The sequence below is a fragment of the Rattus rattus genome, chromosome 16 (assembly GCF_011064425.1).
Source record: "Rattus rattus isolate New Zealand chromosome 16, Rrattus_CSIRO_v1, whole genome shotgun sequence".
NCBI lineage: Eukaryota > Metazoa > Chordata > Mammalia > Rodentia > Muridae > Rattus > Rattus rattus.
In genome coordinates, this window is record NC_046169.1 from 30,392,451 (window position 1) to 30,417,375 (window position 24,925).

The following is a 24,925-nucleotide window of genomic DNA, read 5'->3' on the forward strand; positions in this document are numbered from 1 at the left end:
CTAGAAAGAGGGCATGTCTAGCTCCCAGGAAAGAAAAGTGAGAGGCCCACATATACTCAGCTTCTCTTAGGAGACCCTAAGCGAGACAGAGACCGTTGAGAAGCCAGGTTAGGATGAACAGAAAGGGATTTCTGACATTGTAGAAGGAAGACAAGAGCCAGCAGGTAAAAGGAGTTAAGCTGAGGCCAGGTGATCCAGCAGCCACAGGATCCAACACAGCCGGGAGGCTGCTGGCCATTGGCAGGCCTGGTGCCACCTGCCACTTAACTCTACCAGAAAATGGGTGCCATGTCCCCTAAGAATCTAAGTGGACATCATTCTTAGTCAGGGCATAGAACCTTAGAGGACAGATCTCTATGCATGTCTGGGGGAGGGGGTATAGGTGACAACACACAGACAAGATCCAGGGTTCATGATCGGGCCACGTGAGAATTCGTGCTGGCTGACCACTTCCAGCCTCTTCTACAAGAAGACCCAATGTGTCACCATCAAGTCCCGAAGCTGCCATGCTTCCCTTGTGCTGTGCAGAACTACTGGCGCACTCCTAGCCTCCTCTTCGGGGGTGACGGCTGGTGCATAGCCCTCCATTAACTTTGAGGAAGCATTTTAGCCAAAGCTACCCTGCCTGCCTCTGCAGTGCCCACTCATAGTGAAAGAACAGGCAGCAGATGTGCTGATAGCTTGTTCAGATTTCACAGAAACCCTGCAGAGATTTCCCAGGCGGCTCTGTGGTTTCGCCGATATTCTTATTCTCCAAAGTGCCAACATTTTGAAGTTTCTTCTGTGTGAGTGGGGACAGGAATGGGAATGAAAATAACTGTAAACAAACCCCAGCTGAACAGTGTGGTCAGCGCCCAGTGGAGACTCCAGGCAGGGTGGCCTTGGCTATTTCCAAATGCCGGCCTTGGTGTCCAACAGAGGTCAAGGCCAGGACCCTCTGATTGGGCAGGTTCATCAGGCAAGATTTCAAAACAAGAAAAGCTCCAAGGTAGAAATAATCATTCCTGGAGGAGAGTTTTAAAGCATTGTGACCTCACAGCCACGGCAAAGGTGAGCACCAAGAGAAAGGAAATGGAGTCACTCTCAAAAACAAAATAAGCATGCACTTAACAAAGTCTGCCAACACACACACACACACACACACACACACACACACACACACACACACACACACACACACATTTTCTCTCTCTCTCTCTCCCTCTACCCCCTGCCCCCTCCCCTCCCTAGCCCCAGTTTCACACAAACTAACAACAGCCTTAAACATCTGAGGAAACAAGATGAAATTAACTCAGCAAAAGGGAGAGGTAGGCCAGAGAAGCAAAAGGCCAATCTTATACCCCATAGAGCTTTAAAAACGTTACTCCCCTACAAGGGGAGGAGAGAACCAAAGTCCTGCACAGCCATACTGTGGCTTGTGTTGTGTGGCAGGAGGAGGAGGAGGAGGAGGAGGAGGAGGAGGAGGAGGAGGAGGAGGACGACGACGACGACGACGACGACGACGACGACGACGACGACGACTTCTTACGACCCTCACAGCAGTGGTTTAGTTCTTCCTTCTTACCACAGCGGCCTTCACCTTCTGGAGAACAATTTCACTTTGTCCTTGGGAATGGAAGGGGTGCTTGGTGGAGATGCCAAGGTCCAGCCTACGTGCCTTGTGTTCTTCCCCCCACCTGTAAACACGTTCTGGGGCATGGGACGAGGGCCACCAAACCATTCCCATACAGGACAGAAATTAGACAATGAAGCAAGCGATTGGTTAGGGGCTCAGCATAAATGTTGACTTGGCCAGCAGCCCCTGCCCCTTCTTTGTCCTCTAACTACCTAGTCCAGAGCAGGCTTAGGCATCAGCAGGAGCTTCCAAATGGATCAGAAATTCAGGGGTCATCCTGGGCTCCCCTCTTCGTGTGGTCTTCTCAGGACAGGCAGCATGGTGAGGCAAGGCCAGGACAGAGTCCAAGAAAAAGCCTGCTGCCTGCTCTAGGTGTCACGGCAGGACATTTTTCCAGGAGGTGCCCTTTACTGGGCCGAGTGCTGCAGAGTACCACACCATACCACACCATACCACACCATACCGCACCATACCACACCATACCGCCTGCAGCCTCTCAGAGGCAGCAGAGAAGGATGAGGGTCAAGTGCCCCCTTCCCCTAACCCTTCTGTCTCCACCATCTGTAACACACATCGGGACACTTGAACCTTCAGACACGTGCCACCCTCCAAACTCCACTGGTTCAAATCTGAGCACAGCACCTTACCAGCTAGCCTGGAGATAGTTTCAAGGGCTGACTCCTTGACATCTTGCCTAAGAGCAGTTTGTTTCTTCCTCTTCATACAAGATGAAACAGACTTTAGTAAGATGATATCTTTGGTCTGAGAACTGTCCTGGTTTGGAGCTCCAGCTAAACTTCAGATAAAAGACCAGGATGACAGCAGCAACATGGAGTGTGACCTTGGAGGGCTGAGACCAAGGGAGACCATCCCAGGAGTGTATCTGCCTCTTCCACAACTGCAGAGTAGAAGTGGGTGGAGAACAGGCCCAGAAGGGCCCCATCTGGGAGGCCTAAGAGGCTCTAGGCCGAGGCCCTGGCAATGTTGAAACGTCATGGCGACCGACAGCAATGTGGATAAGACTAAGACATAGAGAAGACAATGCCTGGGGAGTTTCTGAGCCAGCACAGCAGCTTTGAATGGCTGCTGCCTTCATCCTGTCCAGATGGCCTCCACACCCACCATTTTCCATGTGGCTCAGGGGTTGTGGAGATTTCCCCGTCAGTGGAATCCACTAAGGAGGGTACATTCCTTTCTGCAGAGGTTGGAACAGTAGCCCAGAGGATTAGGTGCCAGTGGGGTTGCAAGAAATGAAGAGACTCCACTGCTGCTACAGAGGCCAAACACTGCAGGGCTTGCCAGTGGAGCACAAGTAGACAAGGACGTGACACGGGCCAAGTCTGGAAGTCGCAGGAAAGGAATTCTGAAGGACCTGGATGACCCCACCTGCGGCAACAGGCTTGTCTCCTTGTCTTGCACTTGTGGGCCCTGGACACCACATGACACCAGGAGGACAGGACTGGAACAGCCGATGTTTCCCTTTGTCTGGGCCACCCCAAATGCAGGGGAGACTGATGATTGAGGTCACAGAGTAGGAGGTCACAGCAAGGGTTCCCAGGATGGGATACTGCTGTTGGCAGGCCTCAAACCTGCTTCAGACCTGAGCACGGCATCCTGACAGTGCAATGGGCAGCCCTGAGGCGGTGTCAGGAAGGGTAGGAGGGGCATCTCCAGGCATTTCATGCAGTCACATGCCAACTAAGCTTAGGACTCCCCCGATCTCTTGCCAATCCTGGTAACGGCCTCTGATGCTTGCTCTGGAAGCTGGGATGGGTCTGTCAGGATGGAGGTGGTGGTACTCAGCTGCCGGAGGGTACTCAGGACCACTGTGAGACAGAGAAGGCCGCAGTCAGCCGGGCACACAAGCCCCAGAATGAGAGGATGCAAACTCACGCATGTAACCCTATACAGTAATTCCCAAGCACCAAGGATGATGGCCAGAGTTCAACGGCAGGGAAGAGTGGAGGAAGCCTATTCCGGGAGCCAATCTCACACCCTGCCTGTGCAGATCCAGCAGGAGCTGCAGGTAGCCTAAGAATTCTAGGCTATTCCTGCTGCCAGAGTGTGCACCCGTTGTCATACCAAACTTCTGTCATATTTATATATGGTAGCCTTAGAACTAGATAAGAACTTAAATAATCAAATACTAAATTCACCTAAAACAGTCTGGCAAATGGTAAATATTCAGTAAGTCAGCTGGATCTGACCAGACTGGCAGGTCTACTGACAGGCAGGCAGCTCAGAGACCCACGCTGGCCCCCATAGCTTTCAGGTTCGAGGATCCCTTCAGTGTTATCCTCATGCCTCTTGCATGGCTGGCCTGGCTTTGTGCAATAGAGTCTAACCATTCCTAAACACCGTCCAGGTAAGGGCTGTTCTCCCTCCAGGGCCATCATGAGGTCCCAAAGTGCGGACTGCACACTCACTTGGCCTGAGGACAGGCAAAGAGCAGTGCTGGTCCAGCCAGGAAAGAGCCGTCCGGTGGAACTCCTCCAAGCTGCTGGTGGACACCATCCCCTTGAAGGACTCAAACAGCGGCTTGATGATCATGCTGAACTGCAGGACTCAGGTTAAGGACCATGTGAACACGGAGGGGGGCAGAGGGCACACAGATAAAGGAAGGCTCAGGCAAGCCGGGCTTACTGCTGACTTCCCTTCGTATCTGCCTACAGGAAGCTCATCAGAGAGGAAGGGACAGACCAGTTACTGCCAGGCAAGATGTGCCTGCCGGGAGGCTAAACTACTTGCTCTTCCTATGAATGACCTTTGAGCGGACAGAAGACAGAGAAAACAAGTTTCTTCAGCCTCACAGGGGTAAGGACAGTGAGGCGGATGTGGATCACAGGTTAGTCAGATACAGGAGACAGTTATATGGAAGAGAGGAGATGTGGGCTGGCAGGAGCAGGGGAAGCACACAGCACTCAAGGCGAAGTGTGTGCCTGAAGTTGGAGCCCGTAAGCTCAGTACTCCCTGCAGAGCTCCCTAGGCTCTGGGGGCCCAGTGGAGACACAAACGTTTCTCCTGAACTCTGATGCCTACAGTACCTACCCCGCCTAGTAATGAGGCATACAGCACCTGTTGAAGCTGGCTCTGTGTTAACTTGACACAGCTGGAGTTAACACAGAGAAAGGAGCCTCAGTTGAGGAAAGGCCTCCACGAGACCCAGCTGTAAGGCATTTTCTCAAGTGGTGATCAAGGGGGAAGGACTCAGCTCATTGTGGGTGGTGCCGTCCCTGGGCTGGTGGTCCTGGGTTGTATAAGAGAGCAAGCTGGGCAAGGCGGGGGAAGCAAGCCAGTAAGAAACATCCCTCCATGGCCTCTGCATCAGCTCCTGCTTCCTGCCCTGCTTGAGTTCCAGTCCTGACTTCCTTTGGTGATGAACAGCAATGTGGAAGTGTGAGCTGAATAAACCCTTTCCTCCCCAACTTGTTTCCTGGTCCTGATGTTTGTGCAGGAATAGAAACCCTGACTAAGGCAGCCACTATGCCACCAGGCTCCACTAAAGACAAAGAAAGATAGCAAAGCAAACCAGGGAATGAGGCGTATCAACTGCCATCTTGAGTCAAGCTACAGGCTCACTGACAGAGTTCTTACCTAGACAGTAGTGTGAAGTCTTGAGCTTCATCCTCAATATTAATAAAAATAGAAATTCACAGACAGGAATGGCATACGTTTAAAGACAGAGGCCATGCAGCATTGCACTACAAAGTAAGTTCCAGACCAGCCTACACTACAAATTGAGACTCTCAAATGTCAAACAAAATATAACAAACTTGGTCTCTGAAATACAAACACACGCACAGGCACACTTGAGCAGTCTCCCCCCACCCCCACACCATGCGTGTGTGCTCTCTTTCTATACTACTGTCTTTCCCACTGACTGACCTATGGTCCTGTGCTGCCCATCCTCTCAGACAGAGCAGGCTGCCGTCTCAAAGGCTGAGATCAGAGCAGCCATGGCCAGATGACAGGTCTTGGCACCTGGGTGGACATACTTTAGGACCAGGGGACACTAAGGCAGAGAAAACTCTGAGGTGGTAGGTTCCAAATCCTGTCTATAGTTACTTCGAAGGCTGAGGCAAAAGCTCATTTGAGCTCAGAAGTTCAGGATCATCCTAGGCAACAAAGATCTTCCTCTCAAGAAACAAACCAAGGGACTGCATGGCTTGGCAGCTAAGAACGTGTGCACTGCTCTTGTAGAGCAGAACGTGTGAACCGCTCTCAAGTTCAATTCATACCACTTGTGTCAAGAGGCTCACGACGAACCATGACTCCATCTCCAAGGGATCCAATGTCCTCTTTAGGCACTTACACTCAATTTGCACATTTATATATAATTAAACATTAATAATTAAAAAACCCACAAATTTTGATGAAGGAGGAGGAGGAAGAAAAAGAATTAGAATTGAAGAGGAAAAGGAAGAGAAGGAGGAGCAAGAGAAGGAAGAGGAACAAGAGAAGGAGGAAGAGGAAGATGAAGGGGGATGTAGGAGAAGGAAGAGGAACAGGAGAAGGAGGAAGAGGAAGAGGAAGGGGGATGGAGGAGAAGGAAGAGGAACAGGAGAAGGAGGAAGAGGAAGAGGAAGGGGGATGGAGAAGGAGTAGAAGAAGAAGTGTATCACCACCATCACACCTTGGGGGGTTTGGCTACTCAGAAATTCAGTGAGCCCTGGCTTCCAGGAGGGCTCCCCCTCTCTGCCTGGGAGGGGCTGAGCTGGCTGCCAGGCTGTCAGGCCCTCCTCCTCCTCACCCTGCTGCCTCTGCTTGCCAGAGATCTGGAGAGTGAAGCAGGTCACCTGCCTGCCTACCCCTTCCCGCCAAGCTCTTGGATGTGGTCTCCCAGCCCCTAGGGCCAGTCCAGAGCCTTCTCTTCTCTGAGACAGAAAACAGCATTGGCAGCCCTGGTCACTGACGAGAACCTTCCTTCCAGGGGTGTCCAAGAGCACTGTCTATTGCTTTAGCATAGAGGGAAAGAGCAAGGAAAACCCAAAGATACAATCCAGAATTTCCAATTCTGCAGGATCCTGCTCTTCACATACTCATCAAACATGTCTTTCATGTGGTCAAACTGGCGGCAGTTGACAGGGACTCCTGTGGCAGGCAGCAGCTGTTGGCAGGAGCTGAAACAACAGTGGTCAGGGGATGCTGTGGGGTAGGTGCTGATAGAGGGGCTGGGGGCCATACAGAGAGGAGACAGTCAGAGGCCTATGGGAGGAGGACCAGAAACCAAACTGCTGATACAGGTAGCAAAGGCCACAAAGGTCTCCTCTGCTTTGAGACACAGAGAGGACTCAAATGGGACCTCACATGATGGTGGTGTTAAGTTCCTCAATCTCCTCCCGCAGCCTCCGTGCCTCCTCCTGCATCTGCATCCGCTCCTGCTGGAGCTTGGTGATGTACTCCATGGTCTTCTGCAGTGTGATGGCATGGCTGGTCTGTGGAGAACAGGTGGCTGAGACGTGGCAGTACTTAGCTGGCCACTGACACACGGGAACAGTGAGTGCACTATCGCCGCCATGTCTTGACACTCTCAAGCGACTTACCTGCTTGGAATTATTGGAGATCAAACTATTCAGAGTGTTAAAGCCCATCCTGATATTGAAACGCCTTTTCTGTTCAGCTGAGATGTGCTTCTGCCGGTTCTATTGGGGAATCGATTGGTTACTGAGACACAAGCCAGGCTTAACACAATCAACTTGTTCTTCCTTACTGCCTAGAACAATGCTGAGTAGCTCAAGAAAGACTGGTATCTTGGGGCACATGACACACCAGGGTCAGAAAACTGCAGGAGAGGCAATGGCTAAAGAGCTGTAAGAGAAGCCAGCAAGGCGTAGGCAGGACTCAGGGGCTTGGAAGCACTACGTGCTCTGCCCCCTGGCTTCCAGACTCCCCACTTCTCTACACCCCAGTGCTTGCAGTCCTGTCTCCTCCAGACAACTGGTGTGGCCAAGGTTGCATGCAGCCAACTACGGTATGAGGACTATGTGATGGTCCCTTGGCCCGGGAGGCCCACCCAGAGCTCTGAGCAGGCCTCAACCTTCATGGGCTTGTTGGTAGGATTGGAAACGGTTGCAGTCAATTTAATCAGTGTTTCTGGGGTTGCAGCATGAGCTGGATCTGTGGCTCTCCCTTCCTGATGGTCTCTTTCCTCTCCAAGGAAACCAAGATCCAAGAGAAGTAAACCATACCTTTAATGCAGCCACATTTTTGGGGTCTGTAGATTTCCCTGAGCAGTTGTTCTGGGGAGACTGAGGACTGGGACTTTGTTCTGATGGGCATGGAGAGGCTTGGCCTGAGTTGGGGCAGTCACGACCTGAGAAGAAAACACTCTTAACAGGCAGGCACTTGAGAAGGGGACTGGAAAAACAAGAAGTGAGCCCGCCCTGTTCTGGCCCACAGCAGGCCTCACCAACCAGAGGGACTCCAAGCAAGCCCTCAGGCTTGGAAGTCCATTTAAAACCTTCTATAGCTGCTCCAGAGGAGTAGTAGAGAAACCCTTGGCCACATCCCAAAGGGGAGCTGCTGTTTCTAAGGCAACACCTGAGACAGGAAGTTAGATGTAGAATATGGCTAGATTCTGCCCCATCCCAGGTGTCAAACTGCTCAGAGGAAAAGGTGAACTGCCAACCCAGGCCCTAAATTGCCACCCCAAGGCAGCCAGGGCATTAGAGGCTTTAAGGCAATGGTTCCTAGCTCGTGTGCTCAGCACACACATCTGCTTTCTTTTTGTTCTTTAAATTCTACATATTTACTTCCTCCCCCTCGTTCTGAAATGTTAATAAAAAGGACTGCCTGCCTCCTTTTGGCCCACACAGTAGACTGGAGCATTACAAAGCACGCAGGCTTCTGCCCCACTCACTGCTGACTCTTGGGAGCCATTGCCAAGGTCCTCTCAGAATTTCCCTAGCCCAGCTCACTTCATTCTAATAATGCTTCAGTTCCTTCATTTTATGCTGCATTGCCAGGCTTCAGTGCACATCTCTGTGTTGTGCTTCAAATCCCACAGGAAAGGGCAGCTAGCTTCCTTTCCCTGGATAACTTTAGAAAACCGACTCATGTCTTGAGTCTGTATCTTTCCAGACTGAAGAGTGCCATTCTTCAGAACCTTCTGTTGGACAAGTCCAGTAACCACTCTCAGCTGGAAATCCTTTCTTAGTCCCATCTTCCCAAGTAAGACCTACAGGAGCAGCCATGGTTTTAGCTAAGAGGAGGAGGACAGTGACAGACTGCGTGCTGCTCTGTGCATGTGTCCAGTTCTCCTCCCAGTATGGCACTGGAAGGACTTGAGTTTACTTGCAGCCCAATACTGATGTCATAGGACCTCTAACCCCTGACCTTCTGACCCCACAAGTCAACAGGCAAAACCAGTCCTGACTGTCCTCAGTTGTAAGATATGAACCTGGCCACAGACTTGCAGTGGTTTAGAAACTGCTGGCTTCATGGCTACAGCAACCCTAGGCTCAAGTTTTCCAGACTGTGGACAAGACTCTTCAGCTCCCTTTCTGAATGGAAATGGCTGCTCCAAGCCAGGTCTTCTGAGTGTGGTTTCCTGAGCGCACCACCTACCCCTGCTGTGACATGCCTGCCACCCTTTCTTCCTTTAAAGCCCCCCAGGAAGCATTTCCCCAGATTGTGCTATGAGCAGACTGAGGTTCTGTGGGCCCAGGCTTGACTGTGGGAGCCTGTCAGTGGCTCCCTGACCCGGAATAATCTGCTCAGGTGAGTACTCACTGGAGCCTGCGGCAGGGGCCTGGGGACCCCCATGCAGTGCAGCCTGCTCGCCCTTCACCAGGGCGTCTTGCACTGCACTTGGAGAGAAGAGCCGAGAGGCAGGGCTAGGCTGGCTGCTCGTGCTGTGGCTGAGGAACTCCGTGACTCCAGAAGCCTGCGGACAAACAGCAGAGGGGTCTTGTACCACTGCTCTAGACCAGAGCCGAGCAAACGCAGGCCCCTCCAGGAGACTAGAGGACTGCCTAGGCCAGTGCTCTCACCCTGGTGATGGCAGCAGAGGCAATGACCACACTGGATGGGGACACAGTAGATGCTAGAATCCCTTCTCTCTTCAGAGGAGCTGATGTCATGATCACCTTTTGTGGTTGGCCTGAGAAGGCAGCTGTATGATGAAGAGAGGTGAAGGTAAGGGCCTGACCTTAGAGGCCGGGCTGTTACTAATCTGCAGGCAGCCAGGTACACCAGGGCACACGCCCTGCTGGTGAGCATGTGGCTCCTCACCAAGGGGGCAGGGAGACGAAGCCCACGGCATGTGAAATATTTTTGTACTTTTTACTTGAAAGACTGACACTATAACCCCTAGAAAGAGACACTCATGACCACGTGTGCTCGAGTTATGTTGTCAAGACTCCTATTGTTATTTATTTTAGCTTCTAAGTTATATTTTACTTATTCTGTATGTATGAGCGTGTGCATGTGTGTGTGCGTGTGCAGGCATGCATGTGCCATGGTACATGTGTGGAAGTCAAAGGACAACTTGTGGAAACTGATTCTCTTCCCACCATGTGGCCCCTGAGGTTGTTAGACTTAGCAGCAAGAGCCTTCCGTTACTGGGCCATCTCACCACACAATCTTAGTCTCTTTAACCCGGTCCCGTTATACAACCTTGACCGGCCGGGACTTACTCTGTCACTCAGACTGGCATCAAATTCAAGTTCTTCTGCTGCAACCCTTCCAGTGTTGGGATTACAGGTATGGGTCACCACAGCCAGATCAGGACTATACTACTTTTTAAACATACAGAATAGAAGGAAGAATGGCACGTCTGAACTATCCATACTGCTCTGTCCTATTTAGGTGGGAAGGGAGGTGTTACTAACTCAAAGCCTTAGAGAAAGGGGAGCATTGCTCCCTAGGCGATTCTGGCTGGCCACACCCCCAACAGCTCACCTGGAGCAATGCAGGCATTCTTCAACACCAAGGACACAGGCTCAGGTTTGGGAGCAGGCACTATTTTGGGGGGCTGCTTGTGTCTCACTCCAGTCAAGGACACAGGTTTGGGGTGTATAAAAGTTAAATGAGGTTGGGGAGGTCCCACAGCTGGTGGCTGGGGTACAGGTGACAGTGCCAGACCACAGGGGGATGGGGATGGGGTTGGATGGTGCGCTGTGATAACAAGGCCCTGGCTCTGGCTGAAGGTGGTAGCAGAAGCATCATGGGTAAGGGTTGCAGAGGCTGTGTGGGTAATGACAGGGCTCGATGTGCTGACTCCAGCGAACGTCTGTGTCTGCAGGAAAGCTGATGGAGTCGGGGGGTTGAGGGTAGGGGCAGGCGGAGAAACTAAGGGCAATGCAGTGGGAACAGGTGCTGGGGCAGGGCCAGGGGAAAGTAAGGTCATGGTAAAGACAGGGAGGAAGGGCTGTGGGACACTCAATGGAGGTTCAGAGGGACCGAAGTCTGCAGGCTGAATAAACGGGTCCACAGATTGGGATGTGCGTTCACAACCCTGCCCCTCTGTGGGATCCAGGGAGGGGGCTGCAGAAGAGGCAATGAGGCTATTGGGCAGGCTCACAGGAGGGAGAGCTGGATTTGGCAAGATGTTCCCCTAAGGAAGGAAGAGACATGAAGAAACAAAGCTACAACTGAATAGTTAGCTTTAACTGTTTAGCACTACACAGCACAAAACCCAACTGTGGACATGGGGACTGAGGGACCAAGGGACAAAAGTGCTATTTCCCAGGCCGAACACATTGCTATGCTAGGGAAATGGATCTGTGTTCCCCAGTGTCAGCAGGGGTCTTGTTTCCTTTAGGAACTACTGATAACACAGAGCTTAGACAAAGCTGGAGAGTACCCTAGGGATATCTGGTTTCTAGAGTCTAGTGTAGGTCTACCCACAGTCCCTGGTATCTTCTGTTACAGAGCAGAAGCAGCCTAGACTACAGCTGCTCAGGGCTTCCCCCAGGACAGCATCAAGTATCGTCTTCCAGTCAGACCAGCTCTTCCTGAGTGGAAAACTATGAGGAATCACCTGTACAGATCTCAGTCTACACAAGAAATGATTATCTATCTGCACTAGGTGGGGAAGGTGTCAGGTTACTGGGTGACTGAATACAGCACGAACTTGAGAGCTCCCCCAGGGCATAGAACTATGCATCACTCAGTTGTGAGTGCTAACACGTGCAAGTACCTTTTATTAATTGCTAGGTAAAAAGTAAAAACAATATACAACACATTTTTATTGGTGACCCATAATTTTCTTCTGCAATGAAACTTGTCTTAGAAAAGGGCTGGCTGAACAAAGTTCATGGAGCCCTTATGCAGGGAAAACAGCTTTGTTGGCATAGTTCGGCCTAGTGGGGAGTTAAGAACGCTTTCACAGAGGGTCCCACAACATCTTTGCACACTCGTGTGTGTTCAGCACTGATCCAGCGATGGGCCCAGCATATGGTTAATTCATGGTTACACATTCCTAGCTCTGGTTGTAAAGTCTGATGATAGCCCTGTACCTGCCATGTCTGTTCCCCAGCTTCCTCTACCTGAGAAGGTGGGCTGCTTGGATCGGGAGCAGGTACTGACGTAGGAGGAGGCAACATGGAGCCAAAAATGGATCGGCTGGAGGAGAAGAGCTCTGAGAAAAAAAAAAGGGGGGGGGATCTTTTGAACGCCATGAACTCACCGTTCTCTGGAATTATGACACACAAACAGGGTCTGGACCCAAACTCCACCTCCCCAAGATAACTTGTTCTATAGAAAGAGGACTCTGATTGGACCACTTGAAATACCAAAGGCTTCCAGGCAGAGCTCAAGGAGCTTGACGTAAATGCAGAAGCTTTGCTGGGTGGTGGCTGTGTCACAGTGCCCTCTGCTGTCTACTGGAGGAAGTGCTCACAATAAGGCCAATTGGAAGCTCCCAGCAGGAAGCAAGCACTCATTCTGAGATGCCTACTTCTTTCCAATGTCCCAGGCTTTGCAGTTACTACCAAAGCAATCTTCAGTTTTAGAAAATGGTAAGTCCTCCCTTTACACCGATGTCCAACCGTTCTCTCACTAACAGGGGCACAAGTCTGACGCGGGTCAGGCAAGGGAGATCCAAGTATCACGGTACCCTCTGCCCTCACCCTGGAAAGGCTCAAAGGTGTCCATGAAATCCAGGTTGGGCTGCAAAGGGATCAGGCCGGGCTGGATCATGTCTGCATTTCCCAGATGTGCTGCGATAATTACGAGGGAGAGAGGGGAACATTTTACCTCAAATAAGGTCAAAGGAACACATGCCTTCAGTTCTGATCCGACCCTCCCGGCCCTCCTAAAATCTGTAGTAGAGCTGGATGGGATTTCTACATCCTTGGGGGTCTGTGGCCATTCTTAGATTTGTTCTCTCTCCCCTCAGAAGAGAGGCAGGAAGGACAGACAGCGCTGGGTTCATCATGAGCTATGAGTAGCTCCAACCTTCCTTCCACCCCTCTCTACGTCCCACAACCGTCTGTCCTTGTTCTCACTTTCATTTGCAGCTCTTCCCGAGGACTCAGAAGACTGAAGGCCTCCAGGGGGAATGTCGGGCACAGTAGTTCTCACCGTACAGTCGAGGCTTTGGCACCGACATAACCCACACTAAGGCAGTATCAGAAATGTAATGTACAAATGTTTGGATCAGACTCTGATCCTTTCTCACAGTGGAACTAAAAGAACAATGACCACCATGTGAGGTCCAACTCCAGTCCCCTCCTATGCGGACTACACAGGACCCTCAGATAGAGAGCTTGGGCAATCCTTGTCCTTTCTTGCCTAGCCTAACTAAGTGCCATGCAGCTTCTCAGAGGTGCTTGGAGGCCAGGCCTGGCCTGGAGGAATCCACACAGAGAAAGAGGCCGGCTGTCCAAGGACAGAGACTGGTTACCTATTTCTCGTGGGTTGGGCCAGGCCACTGGTTGGTGTGAGGAAAGTGTGGAGAAGAGGGTGTCGCTGAATTCTGACATGAGCATGTCTGTGTCCAGCAGCGAGTCTTCCTCCATGGGCACTGGGGTTTTCCAGCCATCCCCGTGTTTATGCCAATACAGCATGTCATCGTCCTAGTGCCAACAGGGAAGAAGAACCAAAGGGCAGCTGAGTCTACCTTCTCAGTCCTGGCATGCATTAAAGGGTTGCTTCTTGAAAAAAGGCAAGAGGGTGGAGGCACTGAGAGCTATTCCCTTAGCCCACCCACCAGAGTATGTGAGGAACTGGTCCTGTGTCTGGCCTCCCACTACAGGGTCTCGGGGCACAGAGGCTGCATCTTGTCAAGCTCACTCACCTGGGCCAGGCTAGAAAGGTCCTCATCCTTGTGCTGCTGTAGCTGTGGGCAAAGGGAGCGAGAGGAGAGAGGAGGCAGCCACTCAGAGCTCTGGGATGCCCCAACTTCATCTCCCTACGTGTGAGCGAGCTCTCTGGGAAGTGAGTTGGGGAATGGGATCATACTGGCTTCCATCCCATGGATGTGGGCACAGAGAAGGAAACTGCTCTGTTCGTGACTGAGGGTATCAAAGTCACCACTTGGGGCTTAAGATGTTAGGTCCAATGTTGTCCATGTTCTGTGACTGATGGGGCAGCTGTGGAGCCTGGGGTCTCAGGCCACGTTCTGAATGCAGTCCCATCCCCCATCTCCCCAACTCCCAACCCCCACCCCAGAGCTTCCAGAACATGCTCCTCTGAGAGCCCTTCCCAGTGTATACCCTTTTCTTGAAGTAGGTTCTCCACTTGTGATACTCGCGGATCACAATCTCGATGCGACTCTTCCAGTATTTGCCCTCTGTGGTGATGGCCTATAACCAAGAGGCCAAAATGAAGAGCAGGTCTTGGATGACGGTCAAATCTCAGCCCATGAACACCCAGTATCCATCACTGGAGTGGTCTCAGATGGTTCTCTTGGTCAGAAAATCCCCATGCTGTTTGAGAAACTACAGCTTCACTCACTGAGCCTACCTCTCCTCACACTCTAGCTAAAAACGTATCTTCGACAGCCATGACACCAAGGGTGACTCTGCACTGGGTACAGGGTAAGCACACAGCACTCAGACAGAGAGGTAGGTGGCAGAGATGATCTTCCTCCTTGTCCGAGGCTGCTAAGGAAATTCACAGGAGGCCCAAAAATCCCCTTTCCAGTAGCAGCTGCCATGTTCTCAAAGAGTGAAAATGAGGGCTGGTAGGATAGCTCCGTGGGTAAGGTGCCTCCCATCAACCCTGATGACCTCAGTTTGATCCTTGGGACCCATGTGGTGAAAGGCAAGGACTGTCAAAAGTTGTCCTCTGACCTCCACATACATGCTGTGACACATGAACACGAACACACACGAACACACACACACACACACACACACACACACACACAAATAAATAAATCTAATATAATTTTGTTAAATTTACTCTCTGGGGGTAGAGGTATAGCTCAATGGTATGTAAGAGGCCCTGGACTCTACCCTTTAGTAGTACCAAAATGATAAGACAAAATAAAAATGAGCTGCCCTTTCTTCAACCTCCTTATCTCCTACCTGAAGCTTTTGTTTAGCTGGTTTGGTTTTTTGTTTGTTTGTTTGTTTTAAGATAGGGTTTCATGAAGTTCAGCCTGGCCTCTATGTTTAAGAATGGCCTTAAACTTTGACTTTCCTGCCTCTCTATCCCGAGTTCGGGGACTGCAGGTTTTTGACACCACGCTCAGTCTGTATGGTGCTAGAAATGGAAGCCAGGGCTTGGTGCACGCAAGGAAAGCACTCTATCGACTACTCTGTATCTCCAGCTGCTGTGGAGAACCTTGAGTTCTCCCCACCTTCTAGAGTGGTTGTTTTGCTCGTGGTACTGGGGATGGAACCTAAAGCCTATGTGTGTGCTCTTGATCTGAGTTATGGCTGGGCCTTTGTTGACTGGCCGGCGCCAGTCTTTCCTCAGTAACTCTCAGAAGAAATACCAATTTTAAGTGAACGCAGAGAATGAGGTCCCATAAGGTGAGTTTGTCTAAGGACAGTGTGGGACGATGTCACAGGTGAGGCAGGTACAAGATAGAATGAGGCCTGTCATTGGACGAGAAGGAAGGATGGGCAGGAGAAAAGTTTGAAGGAAGAGGAGGAGGAGAGAAGCCGTGGCAGGACAATATGGCAGGTGACGTTAAGATTCCATGCTGTACCTTACAGATTGTTACAAATGTTTTTAAGGGATGGATGTATATTGGGCTTTGTATGTTTACGTGGGCAATTATATCTTATCAATTGGGCCGAAAGTTATTGTGCTGTGTGTTTTTATGTGATGGTTTGAGTGTAGGAAAGTGTGCGGCGGCTGGAGACACTGTGCACGGCCGCGTGGAGATGGGATGTGTTTCCGCCAAGATGTCTAGCAGATATCTCGGGGCAGCACAGTGCCTGACCTAGAGCGGGCAAAAGACTGTTTTTTTTTTTTTTTTTGGTTCTTTTTTTTGGAGCTGGGGACCGAACCCAGGGCCTTGCGCTTCCTAGGCAAGGCGCTCTACCACTGAGCTAAATCCCCAACCCCTGTTTTATTTTTTATATTTTTACAACAACAGGACAGACTCTCTGGAGGCTGGAAACTGCTGAAGGCTACCCCTCTTCCCTGAGGCCATGCTGACTAATAGGACAGCACAGGCTTCCCTGTTCTCGACAGTTTCCACCACAGAGCAAGGCCCTTTGGTAGGGTGTTTCTTGCTAGCCTCTTTTCAATCACTTGCTAGTCAAATACCTCTGGCCGCCGGTGTTCATCTACATCAACAGAGCCATCTAGTGGGGTGACAAAGTGGCACACGGGATTCTTGCGCTTCTCCAAATCTGGGTTGGGAGAAGAGAGACATCGTAACTGTACCAAGATCCCTGGTGGAGCTCTACCCAAACTGCTACCCCCGGGATGTTGTTTCCTTCTTCCACTGGAGAAATGTAGAGTTCTGAGGAAGAAAAGCACGCAGGCCAAGGCAACGAATACCAGTAATGGATTACCCAGTAAGAAACAAAGCTGCTCATCAACACTAAGGCAGTCAGTGAGCAGGAAGAGCCTGCCCCGCCCTGCAGCCTGCTCCTCCCGTCCTCAAGCTACCCAAGGGACACCAGCTGTGCGGTGGTGTCCATGTCTTCTTAAACTGCTGGAAATAGAAACTGTTCTTTGGCTCTTCAAATGTCACCTCTTGGCTACATTCTCCCATCTCTCCTAAAAAGAGCCCATTACTCCTTAGAGCCAAGTACCCAGCATGCACTATATACTGTGGTCAGGCTCACATATGTGAGTCCTTCAAGACTCTATGCTCTGTTGGGTGACTGTGCCTGATGGTTGATGAATGCCCTGCTTCCTGGGAGGTATTCTGGCTTGATTTCCCATCACACAGACTACTTAAGAAAGCTTCTACTGAAAATGTATTTTAGGAGCAGGCTATAGACCCAAGATGCTCAGGCCTCCAAGACGTAGAGCTCTGATGCCACAGAACCGAGAGCCCGTGGAGCACAGCACACCCACTGCCTGGCTGGCGACTTACACTGCATATACCACGCCCTCCAGATGGCGTTGTTGAGCCGGATCTTGTCCCTCCACTGGAGCTTCAGGCCCTTGAAATTTTTCCACTTTGGAGATACTAATTTCCCACTGGAAAACAGAACAAAGAGGGAAAGTCAGTCGCTCTTCAGAAAAAGCGTTACACCTAACCATTCTAGACTGGAGAACCCTGGGTTGATCCAGGCTTCACAGAACAGTCATTCTGGGATTTCTTTAGAGCATCTGGTGATGGTAGGGTGTGACAACATTCAGACTTAGGGGACATGCTGCAGAGGGTGATCAGATATGGGGGTTTCTTGTATTCTTTGGGATCCCATATATTCAGGTGCACCAAAAGAGGGCATCAGATCTCATCAGATGGTTGTGAGCCACCATGTGGTTGCTGGGATTTGAATTCAGGACCTCAGTGCTCTTAACTACTGAGCCATCTCTCCAGTCCCTTAAATTAGGTTTCTTATAATTAAACATTGAAAAGATACATTGCCAGGCATATTGGCACACATCTTTAATCCCCACATTCAGGAGGTAGAGGCAGAGGACTGTGAGTTCAAGGCCAGCCTAGACTAACACAGATTAAGAATGGAAACTAGGCACTTTCTTCCCCAACAGGTCTTAGCCCACTTCTTTTGTTCTCAGTCACCACTGGCCCACCTCAAGCCATCAGAAAGTGATTCCTCTTAGCTGCTCAGAGGCAGCTGCTGGCACAGCACCTGGGACATGAGCTGCCAAGATGGCTGTGCCACCAGGGAGCTCAGGTTGCCTGTTACTAGCCTAGTCAGTGAGTGCTCTCAACTTACTGTACAAGAACTTCTTTAGATTTATTTATAAATATGTGGGGGGGGGCATAGAGAGGTGGGGGAGATGTGTGGGTACCACGGAGGCCAGAAGAGGGCTTTAGGTCTTCTGGAACTGGCGTTACAGGAGGTTGTAAGTCAGCTGATATGTGTACAGGGAGCTGAACTTGGGTCCTCTAGCAGAGCATCAAGTGCTCCAGTATCCAATTCTTGGAAACTTTTGAGATGGACTCTACTGTAAAGATGGCACTAATGGGGGCTCTGACGCCAGCCCTGAGATGCCGGAACCCCTCTGCTCGGCGTCTAACACACACAGCCATTACTCTCTCTACTCGGTCTCTTACGCTATCAGCTCTGGGCCAGGGCCGGCCTCTCCTAGGCTGCTCCTTTTTCTCATGGGTTGAGACAGTAAGACTCTGTCTTCAGTTCATAGAGGCACCAAAGAGCAACCATTTGATAGCATAGCCCTACCCCTTCTCCAAACCTACTCCGAAGGCCATGTGAGTGGCAGAGATGGGCCAGTCAAGGAAGCATTTAAAGACGCAAGACATAAGGTGAACCTGAAAGGAAGTGCAAGCAGGTAAAGAGGTGAGGTGTAAAGTGAACTGGAAGCTTGGTATGTAAGCTATGTATGGGCGCTTGGTGTCCCGGCTGAATCCCTGGCAGAACTCTTCATCTCTCCACCCACACTATCAGGGCCCAGGCTGAGGGCTGTGATGAGAATGAGGTGGCCCCAGCCATTCAAAGATAGTTCAGCCATTGAAGAGTAATTGCTACTCATCTCACAGAGGTCTGGTGTTCAGTTTACAGGACCCACACATGGCGGCTTACAAGAGCCTGTAACTCCAGTTTCAGAGCATCAGATGCCTTCTTCTGGTTTCCACAGACATCGGACGTGCAATGCATTTATAAACATGCACGCAAACCACTCATACACATAAAATAAAACTAAGTATTTTCTGAAAAAAGATAAAGGAAAGAGAGCTGTGTCCCACCGCTAGAAAGTGTCCCAACACGCCCTGTTAGCATCTGGGAACACAACGATAGCCACAGTCTCTGCCCCAAGGTCAGAACCTCGCAAGAGTCTCCCTGCTTCCTCCTCTTCCAATTGCCACTCCAAAGGCATGACTGACCCACCCATAGAACTCGTCAGCTCCCTCTGTGATCTTAAGGCCAAGCTAAGGGGGTGGAGCCTGTCCTGCCTCGAGTCCACAGCTGTGCAACTATGTTGTAAGGGGCTGTCCTAGTGCTTCTGTTTCTGGGTACAATCACAGCATGCCATCCCCTCCATAGTGGTTTCAATAAGGGTTAGTTGGAGGTATGTCTGTGTATGTATATGTACACACACACACACACACACACACACACACACACACACACACACACACACAAACACATGCACACATGGAAAAGAGGATGCCTTGTACCTACTTCAAATCCAGGAACAATGCCTGAGACTACGGAAGCAGCTGCAGGCCATGGCTTTCCATTTACTCACCGAGAAGCACTAAGCACCTACTGTGTGAGTAAAGAGCTAAGCACTGAGGAAGGATACAAATGAGACAGACGCAGGCCTGTGCCATCCCAGGTGCTGACTGAGAGAACAGCAAGGCAGGAGCTAAAACCAAAGCTGAGGCCAAGAAGAGGGAAGGCGCTGCCCCTGCTTGGCCTGTGACTATGATGAGGTAACAGAAATGGAGCTCATTAGGGCGGTGGGCTAGTCCAGACAAGGCTACAGACAGAGCCTGTCTTCAACAAAGTCAATCCTCCTCCCCACCCTGAGCAAGGCCCTCAGCAACTTCAGGTCTGGCCGGTGTGCAGTTCTACTACACAAACGATGAAGGAACAAAGCTAAACTAAAAACACCTTCCTTGTGACGCGCGGGATCCCTTGGTTGTGCCACGTGCTCATCAGTACAGGGTCTGACTGAGTGCTAACTATCTCAGAGGTGGCTTCAAAAGACCTACAGAGAGCTATGTTAGACCCATGGTTCCAGGAAGAAACAGATGCTAGTGTCCCGTCAGGATCTCTGAGAGTTAACCACTAGGCTAACCTAGGCCAATCATACCTCCACCGTGTACCTATGAAAAGGGGACCAGTGTGCCGTCAGCCTCTTCCTTATCAGACAACATGGCACCTGCAGGTAGGTATCATGCGCTCAGTAGCAGGTACGGAAAAGGATATTGAGCTATAAGCAGTGTAAGCGTTCCTTGGCTCTCCCCAACTGCTTGCTCAGATATTTCTCTTACTCAGGATACTTACGGCAAACACGGTCAAACTGCAGCAGAAACATGTGGATTTCTAAGCTTCTGCCATCATCCATGTTTCTGCAATATCTCTACAGCCAACAAGTGGCGCTATACACACATAAAGGGACGAGTCCAAAACTGTCGAGGACACAGAGTGGATGGCTGCCAAATCCCACACCATTGCTCATCGTTAGACCAGGGCAAAGGTCACAAAGTGATGAAGGCTGGGGAGTATAGCTCAGTGGGAGAAGTATAAATTTCTGTTAGCTTCTCTCCTAATGGGCTCTTTGGCACCTCACAGAGGGAAGAGGAGCCCTTCTTATACCACAATTCTAGTTTCCTACAAAACTAGGGAAAGCTACTTTAAAAGACTCCATAAGGAAGCTGCAGAGGCAGAAACTGTGAGAAAACACAAAAACAAGGTACCCAAAAGTCTCTCTGATCAGGCTTCTGCTTCCCATCTGATCTACAGGAACTCACCTTCCTGATAGTCCTGCTATAAGCCTTCTTTAAAAACAACCAGAAATACTAAGGAGAACATGTAAGACCACTTGTGCTGTACGTGGAAGCTTCTTCCACCTCATACTTCTGAACTCTGTGCTTCTTGTGCCATAGCCATGACCACAAGGAACACTTGACAGGCACTTAGCCCTGCCCCCAGCCAATGAGAAGGCCGTGGCCTCGCTCTTACTCATTTTAGGGCTGCTGGCCCAGGGCTTTTAAACCCAGTTATTAAACAAATGCTTAATGTTTCTGTGAAGAAGTCTTCATACAGTCTGCCCCTACCCCCCTTCCTAGAAGGAGGGTTCCTGACACAAAACAGGAAGTTCACAAGACGACAAAGGCCCCTCTTAAAATTGTGCTGGATGGAGCTAGCGAACCATGGGTTCTTCAGCGGTCTGGCAGGAGACTGCTTTGGAATGAAAATTAAAGTGCGAGCCTCAGAAAGAAAGAACACGGAGGACAGGACTGACCATGGCTTCTGCTCCCTGGGGTAAATTAGACACTGATTCTTTCTCTCATTCTCTCCAAAAGGAAGCCAACGGAGAGAGCACGGGCTGCTGATTACAGCTCCGGATTCACTCACTGTTCAATTCAACCACCATCTTGTCACTGTTCGTGAGGCTCCCGGGAGGAGTATCCACTGGTGAAGCCCCCCAGCCTGCCTCACAGGCGGGTGGAAAGGACATCGCCAATACAAAGGGAACCAGGCACACACGGTCAGGGCCTGCTCTCCTCTCCTTTGTGGAGCAAGCTGCCCATGCTCACCCTGCTTGCCTACTGGAGAGTGGACATGGGATAACAAACAAAGGAACCCCAGCCAGTGACTCCCTCACAACTCTATCCTCAGTGTGACCAGCAATACAGTATTTTGACCATCATTTGATAGTTCCATTTATTTATTTATTTATTTATTTATTTTTTATTTATTTTACTAGGTTGGTTTTTTTTTTTTGTTTGTTTGTTTGTTTTTTTGTTTTTTTAAAGTCTGGGGGATTCAGTACAAGTTGAATACTTTTGATAGGAGATTTCCAGTTCCTATCTCTTCCTGTTTTCCCAAATATCAATGGGCAGGGTTTGCCAACACACATCCTGCTCTGGAGAAGTTGGGTGGTCCCAGAGGAGAAGCCCTACACAATTCGTTGCCTGACTGAACCCCAGGAATGAGAGTTACTTGCCTGTTCTGCCTGTTACCTAAGGAGAAGCTCTACCTACTGACAAGTCCCGGGCTGGGTATATTAGAGTAACCATCCGATTGAACATGTGCCTGAGACTCAAATCAGAAGAGCCTCCAATGCCAAAGGAGCCAAAGGACGCAGATATGGTGTCCAAACAGATGAGAAATCTGCGCAGTGTTCTTAATGATACGATGTCCAACTACAAGAGATAAAGACGGGGTCCTCAAACTTTACAGAAAGAGCCAGTGTGTAGCAAGGGTCAGAATAAGAGTAACAGCCACAAGTCTCCAGAGCAGCACATGGGCGTTTGTGAAAGATAAGTTAAAAAATTAACTAACCTTAACTTCTTTTCCTTTTATATGTATGCTAAAACATGTTATAACATTTATAATTTTAGCTGTTTTAAAATATGTCCAGTGCCACCACTAACATTCACAACACTGTGCAACAATCATTACGAGAACGTTCCAGAACCTTCCTTGCCATCCTCAAACTCCTGCACCTGTTCAGCAGTCAGTTCCTGTCTTAGAGAGGGTTTCTATTGCTATGAGGAGACACCATGACATGGTAACTCTTATAAAGAAAAGCATTTAATTGGGGCAGGCTTACAGGTCAGAGGTTCACTCCGTTACTGTCACGGTGGCAAGCCATGGCAGCCTGCCCCAGCTCTGACCACTGCTGCACTGGGTAGTAGCTAATTTATTTGTTTATTGTTTATTTATTTATCATTGTTTTTTTTCATTTAACTGACTGGATCCTGAGGACTCTGTCTGCATCACTAGATTAATCCACTGATAAATAGAATCTGGTGGCATTACTGAGTGGTTATGAAAATTAAGAGGAAATATCTAGGAATCAGAGAGATGGCTCAGAGGTTAGAAGCACTGGCTGCCCTTCCAGACGACCTGAGCATGGTTCCTAGCAAACACATGGTGGCTCACAACCATCTCAGAACCTCTGGCCTAGCCTGGAGAAACACCCCAGAAAGACCTTGTCCCCAGCTTCATGTCTGTCTGCTGCTCCTTGGCCACGATAAGGTGAACTTTGCTCCATCGTGTCCCTCCACACTTCTGAAAAACTTGGACCAAAATAAATCCTTTCTCCCTTCAGGTGTCCTCTCAGGTACAACAAGACAGCAGCTAACGGCTAACAGCATTTACAAGCCAGCTGGAGACAGAGAAGAAAGGTCTCATCGCTGAATTGGCATTAAGGACAACAAAAGGCAAAACCAACTGAGCCTTCTTGACGCACAAGCTGACAACTCTCTATTCAGACTTCACACGTTCCTTTAAGCCAAGACCTCTTCCGCAGGAATTAATTCCACAAATCCGTTCACACATGGGCACAAAGCCAAAGGGGATATTACATTGTAGGAAGAGGTTAGAAATAAAGGACATGTTCAATAAGAGAGATTTATTAAATTACAAGTATATCTACATAGTGAACATTCTGAGATAATTGAAAAATACATGTGTGCTGATATATAATGCTGATAATGCGAAAATTTATACAAGGCATTTTTTTTCTTTTAAAGATTTATTTATTTTATATAATTACACTGCAGCTGTCCTCAGACACACCAGAAGAGGGCATCAGATCCCATTACAGATGGTTGTGAACCACCATGTGGTTGCTGAGAATTGAACTCAGGACCTCTGGAAGAGCAGTCAGTGCTCTTAACCACTGAGCCATCTTTCCACCAAGGCATTATTAAATAAATAAATAAATAAATAAATAAATAAATAAATAAATAAATAAATAAAGTAACAAGCAATGAATTATAAAACATGACTTCCTGTTTTTAAACTACACTGGGAATTGGCCCCAGGACTTTAATCTGGTGCAATTCCATTAAACTAAACCCTGGCTCCATTTGTTTTTGGTTTCTAGGAATTATTTATGTGTATATTTGTATGTCTGTGTGTGTGCCTGTAGCAGTCAGATTATATCTGTATGTCTATACACACACACACACACACACACACACACACACACACACACACACACAGTGTCTGTGACAGTCAGATCCCTTGGAGCTGCCTGGAGTGGATGCTGAGAACTGTACTCAAGCCTGCTGGAAGAGCTCTTAACCACTGAGCCATCTCTCTAGGTCTCCGTATACAAACAAAAGGGAGAGGGGATAAAATTAACTAATTAAACATAGGAATGCATAAGGAAAGAAGAAGTTCAGGCGCGGCCTTATAAGGCCTTTGGTGAATCACAGAAGGTCATTAGCCACACACGGAGATATAAACTTGCAAATGAGTCAATTCTGTACCCAAACGTGAACAGGCAGATCGTAGTGATTAAATGCTGCCTTTAAAGAGTGAGCAGAGGATAATGTCCATCTTGTCTCTCCTCCAGTACTCCAACTCTTTTGCTTCAAAGAGTCATTTCTGTTGGTTTGTTTTGGGATCTGGCCTTGATCCAAAGGCTATCAGAGCCAAAACTAACAGGCCACAGAGGGACAAAGACGCATTGAGGAGCCCGGACACGGGGACTTGCTACCACAGTACAATGCAAGAACCACCCTGGCACCTTGTAGCCACCTCTCCAGCAGCTGACCTCCTGTGGAAGCCAGAGACACTTTCAGAACCTACTCCCGTGTCTGAGACTCATCTTCCTTGGAGCTACTTGGCATCTCCACTTCTGAAACTGAAGCGAAGGTGCTGTGGAGAAAGAAGCTGGCTTCGAGGACTGAGGCAGCAGGGCTCAGGAACGCAGGCCTAGGGTCCCATCCCAGGAGACACCAGCAGCTGTGTGGGCGCACACGGGAGCTAACATAGTTGTGCAGATTTATGTTTGTCCCTGCGCAAAGGGAGCAGGAAATTAACATTTTCACAAACTCGACAAAGTTTGCCTAGGTAGGGTATGGCCTCACTTACACCCCTTCATCCTGCCATCTTCACTGACCTGTGGTCTTGTCCCACATGAAGACAGACTGTCTCAGACTCATACCACTTCTACGCAGACGCAGAAAGCAGCGTGGCTGGAGGAGCAGGTAGTGAGGCCAGTGGGACAGTATGTGCCTAGACAGCAGAACGGCCCATTTCTGAACAGATCACATGAGCTGCCTGCCTTCTACAAAGTGGCAATGCACGGCTAGCGGTGGTGGCTCAG

The 24,925-nt window shown here is 49.7% G+C and overlaps 1 protein-coding gene across 1 annotated transcript in view; it reads right to left on the reverse strand.

Annotated features, from left to right (window-relative positions):
- Positions 1-2,081: 2,081 nt before the first annotated feature.
- Mlxip (MLX interacting protein) overlaps positions 2,082-24,925 on the reverse strand; it is a 58,352-nt gene continuing 35,508 nt past the window's right edge. The window contains exons 2-17 of the mRNA XM_032886415.1: positions 17,067-17,173; positions 16,286-16,371; positions 14,275-14,364; positions 13,857-13,898; positions 13,464-13,635; positions 12,688-12,777; positions 12,106-12,197; positions 10,517-11,171; positions 9,607-9,728; positions 9,347-9,500; positions 7,804-7,928; positions 7,159-7,257; positions 6,923-7,050; positions 6,612-6,735; positions 4,042-4,171; positions 2,082-3,441 (exon numbers count right to left, since the gene is read on the reverse strand). Of these exons, the coding sequence (XP_032742306.1) occupies positions 3,320-3,441; positions 4,042-4,171; positions 6,612-6,735; positions 6,923-7,050; positions 7,159-7,257; positions 7,804-7,928; positions 9,347-9,500; positions 9,607-9,728; positions 10,517-11,171; positions 12,106-12,197; positions 12,688-12,777; positions 13,464-13,635; positions 13,857-13,898; positions 14,275-14,364; positions 16,286-16,371; positions 17,067-17,173 (2,338 nt within the window). The 3' untranslated portion in view covers positions 2,082-3,319. The remainder of the gene's footprint in view (positions 3,442-4,041; positions 4,172-6,611; positions 6,736-6,922; positions 7,051-7,158; positions 7,258-7,803; positions 7,929-9,346; positions 9,501-9,606; positions 9,729-10,516; positions 11,172-12,105; positions 12,198-12,687; positions 12,778-13,463; positions 13,636-13,856; positions 13,899-14,274; positions 14,365-16,285; positions 16,372-17,066; positions 17,174-24,925) is intronic.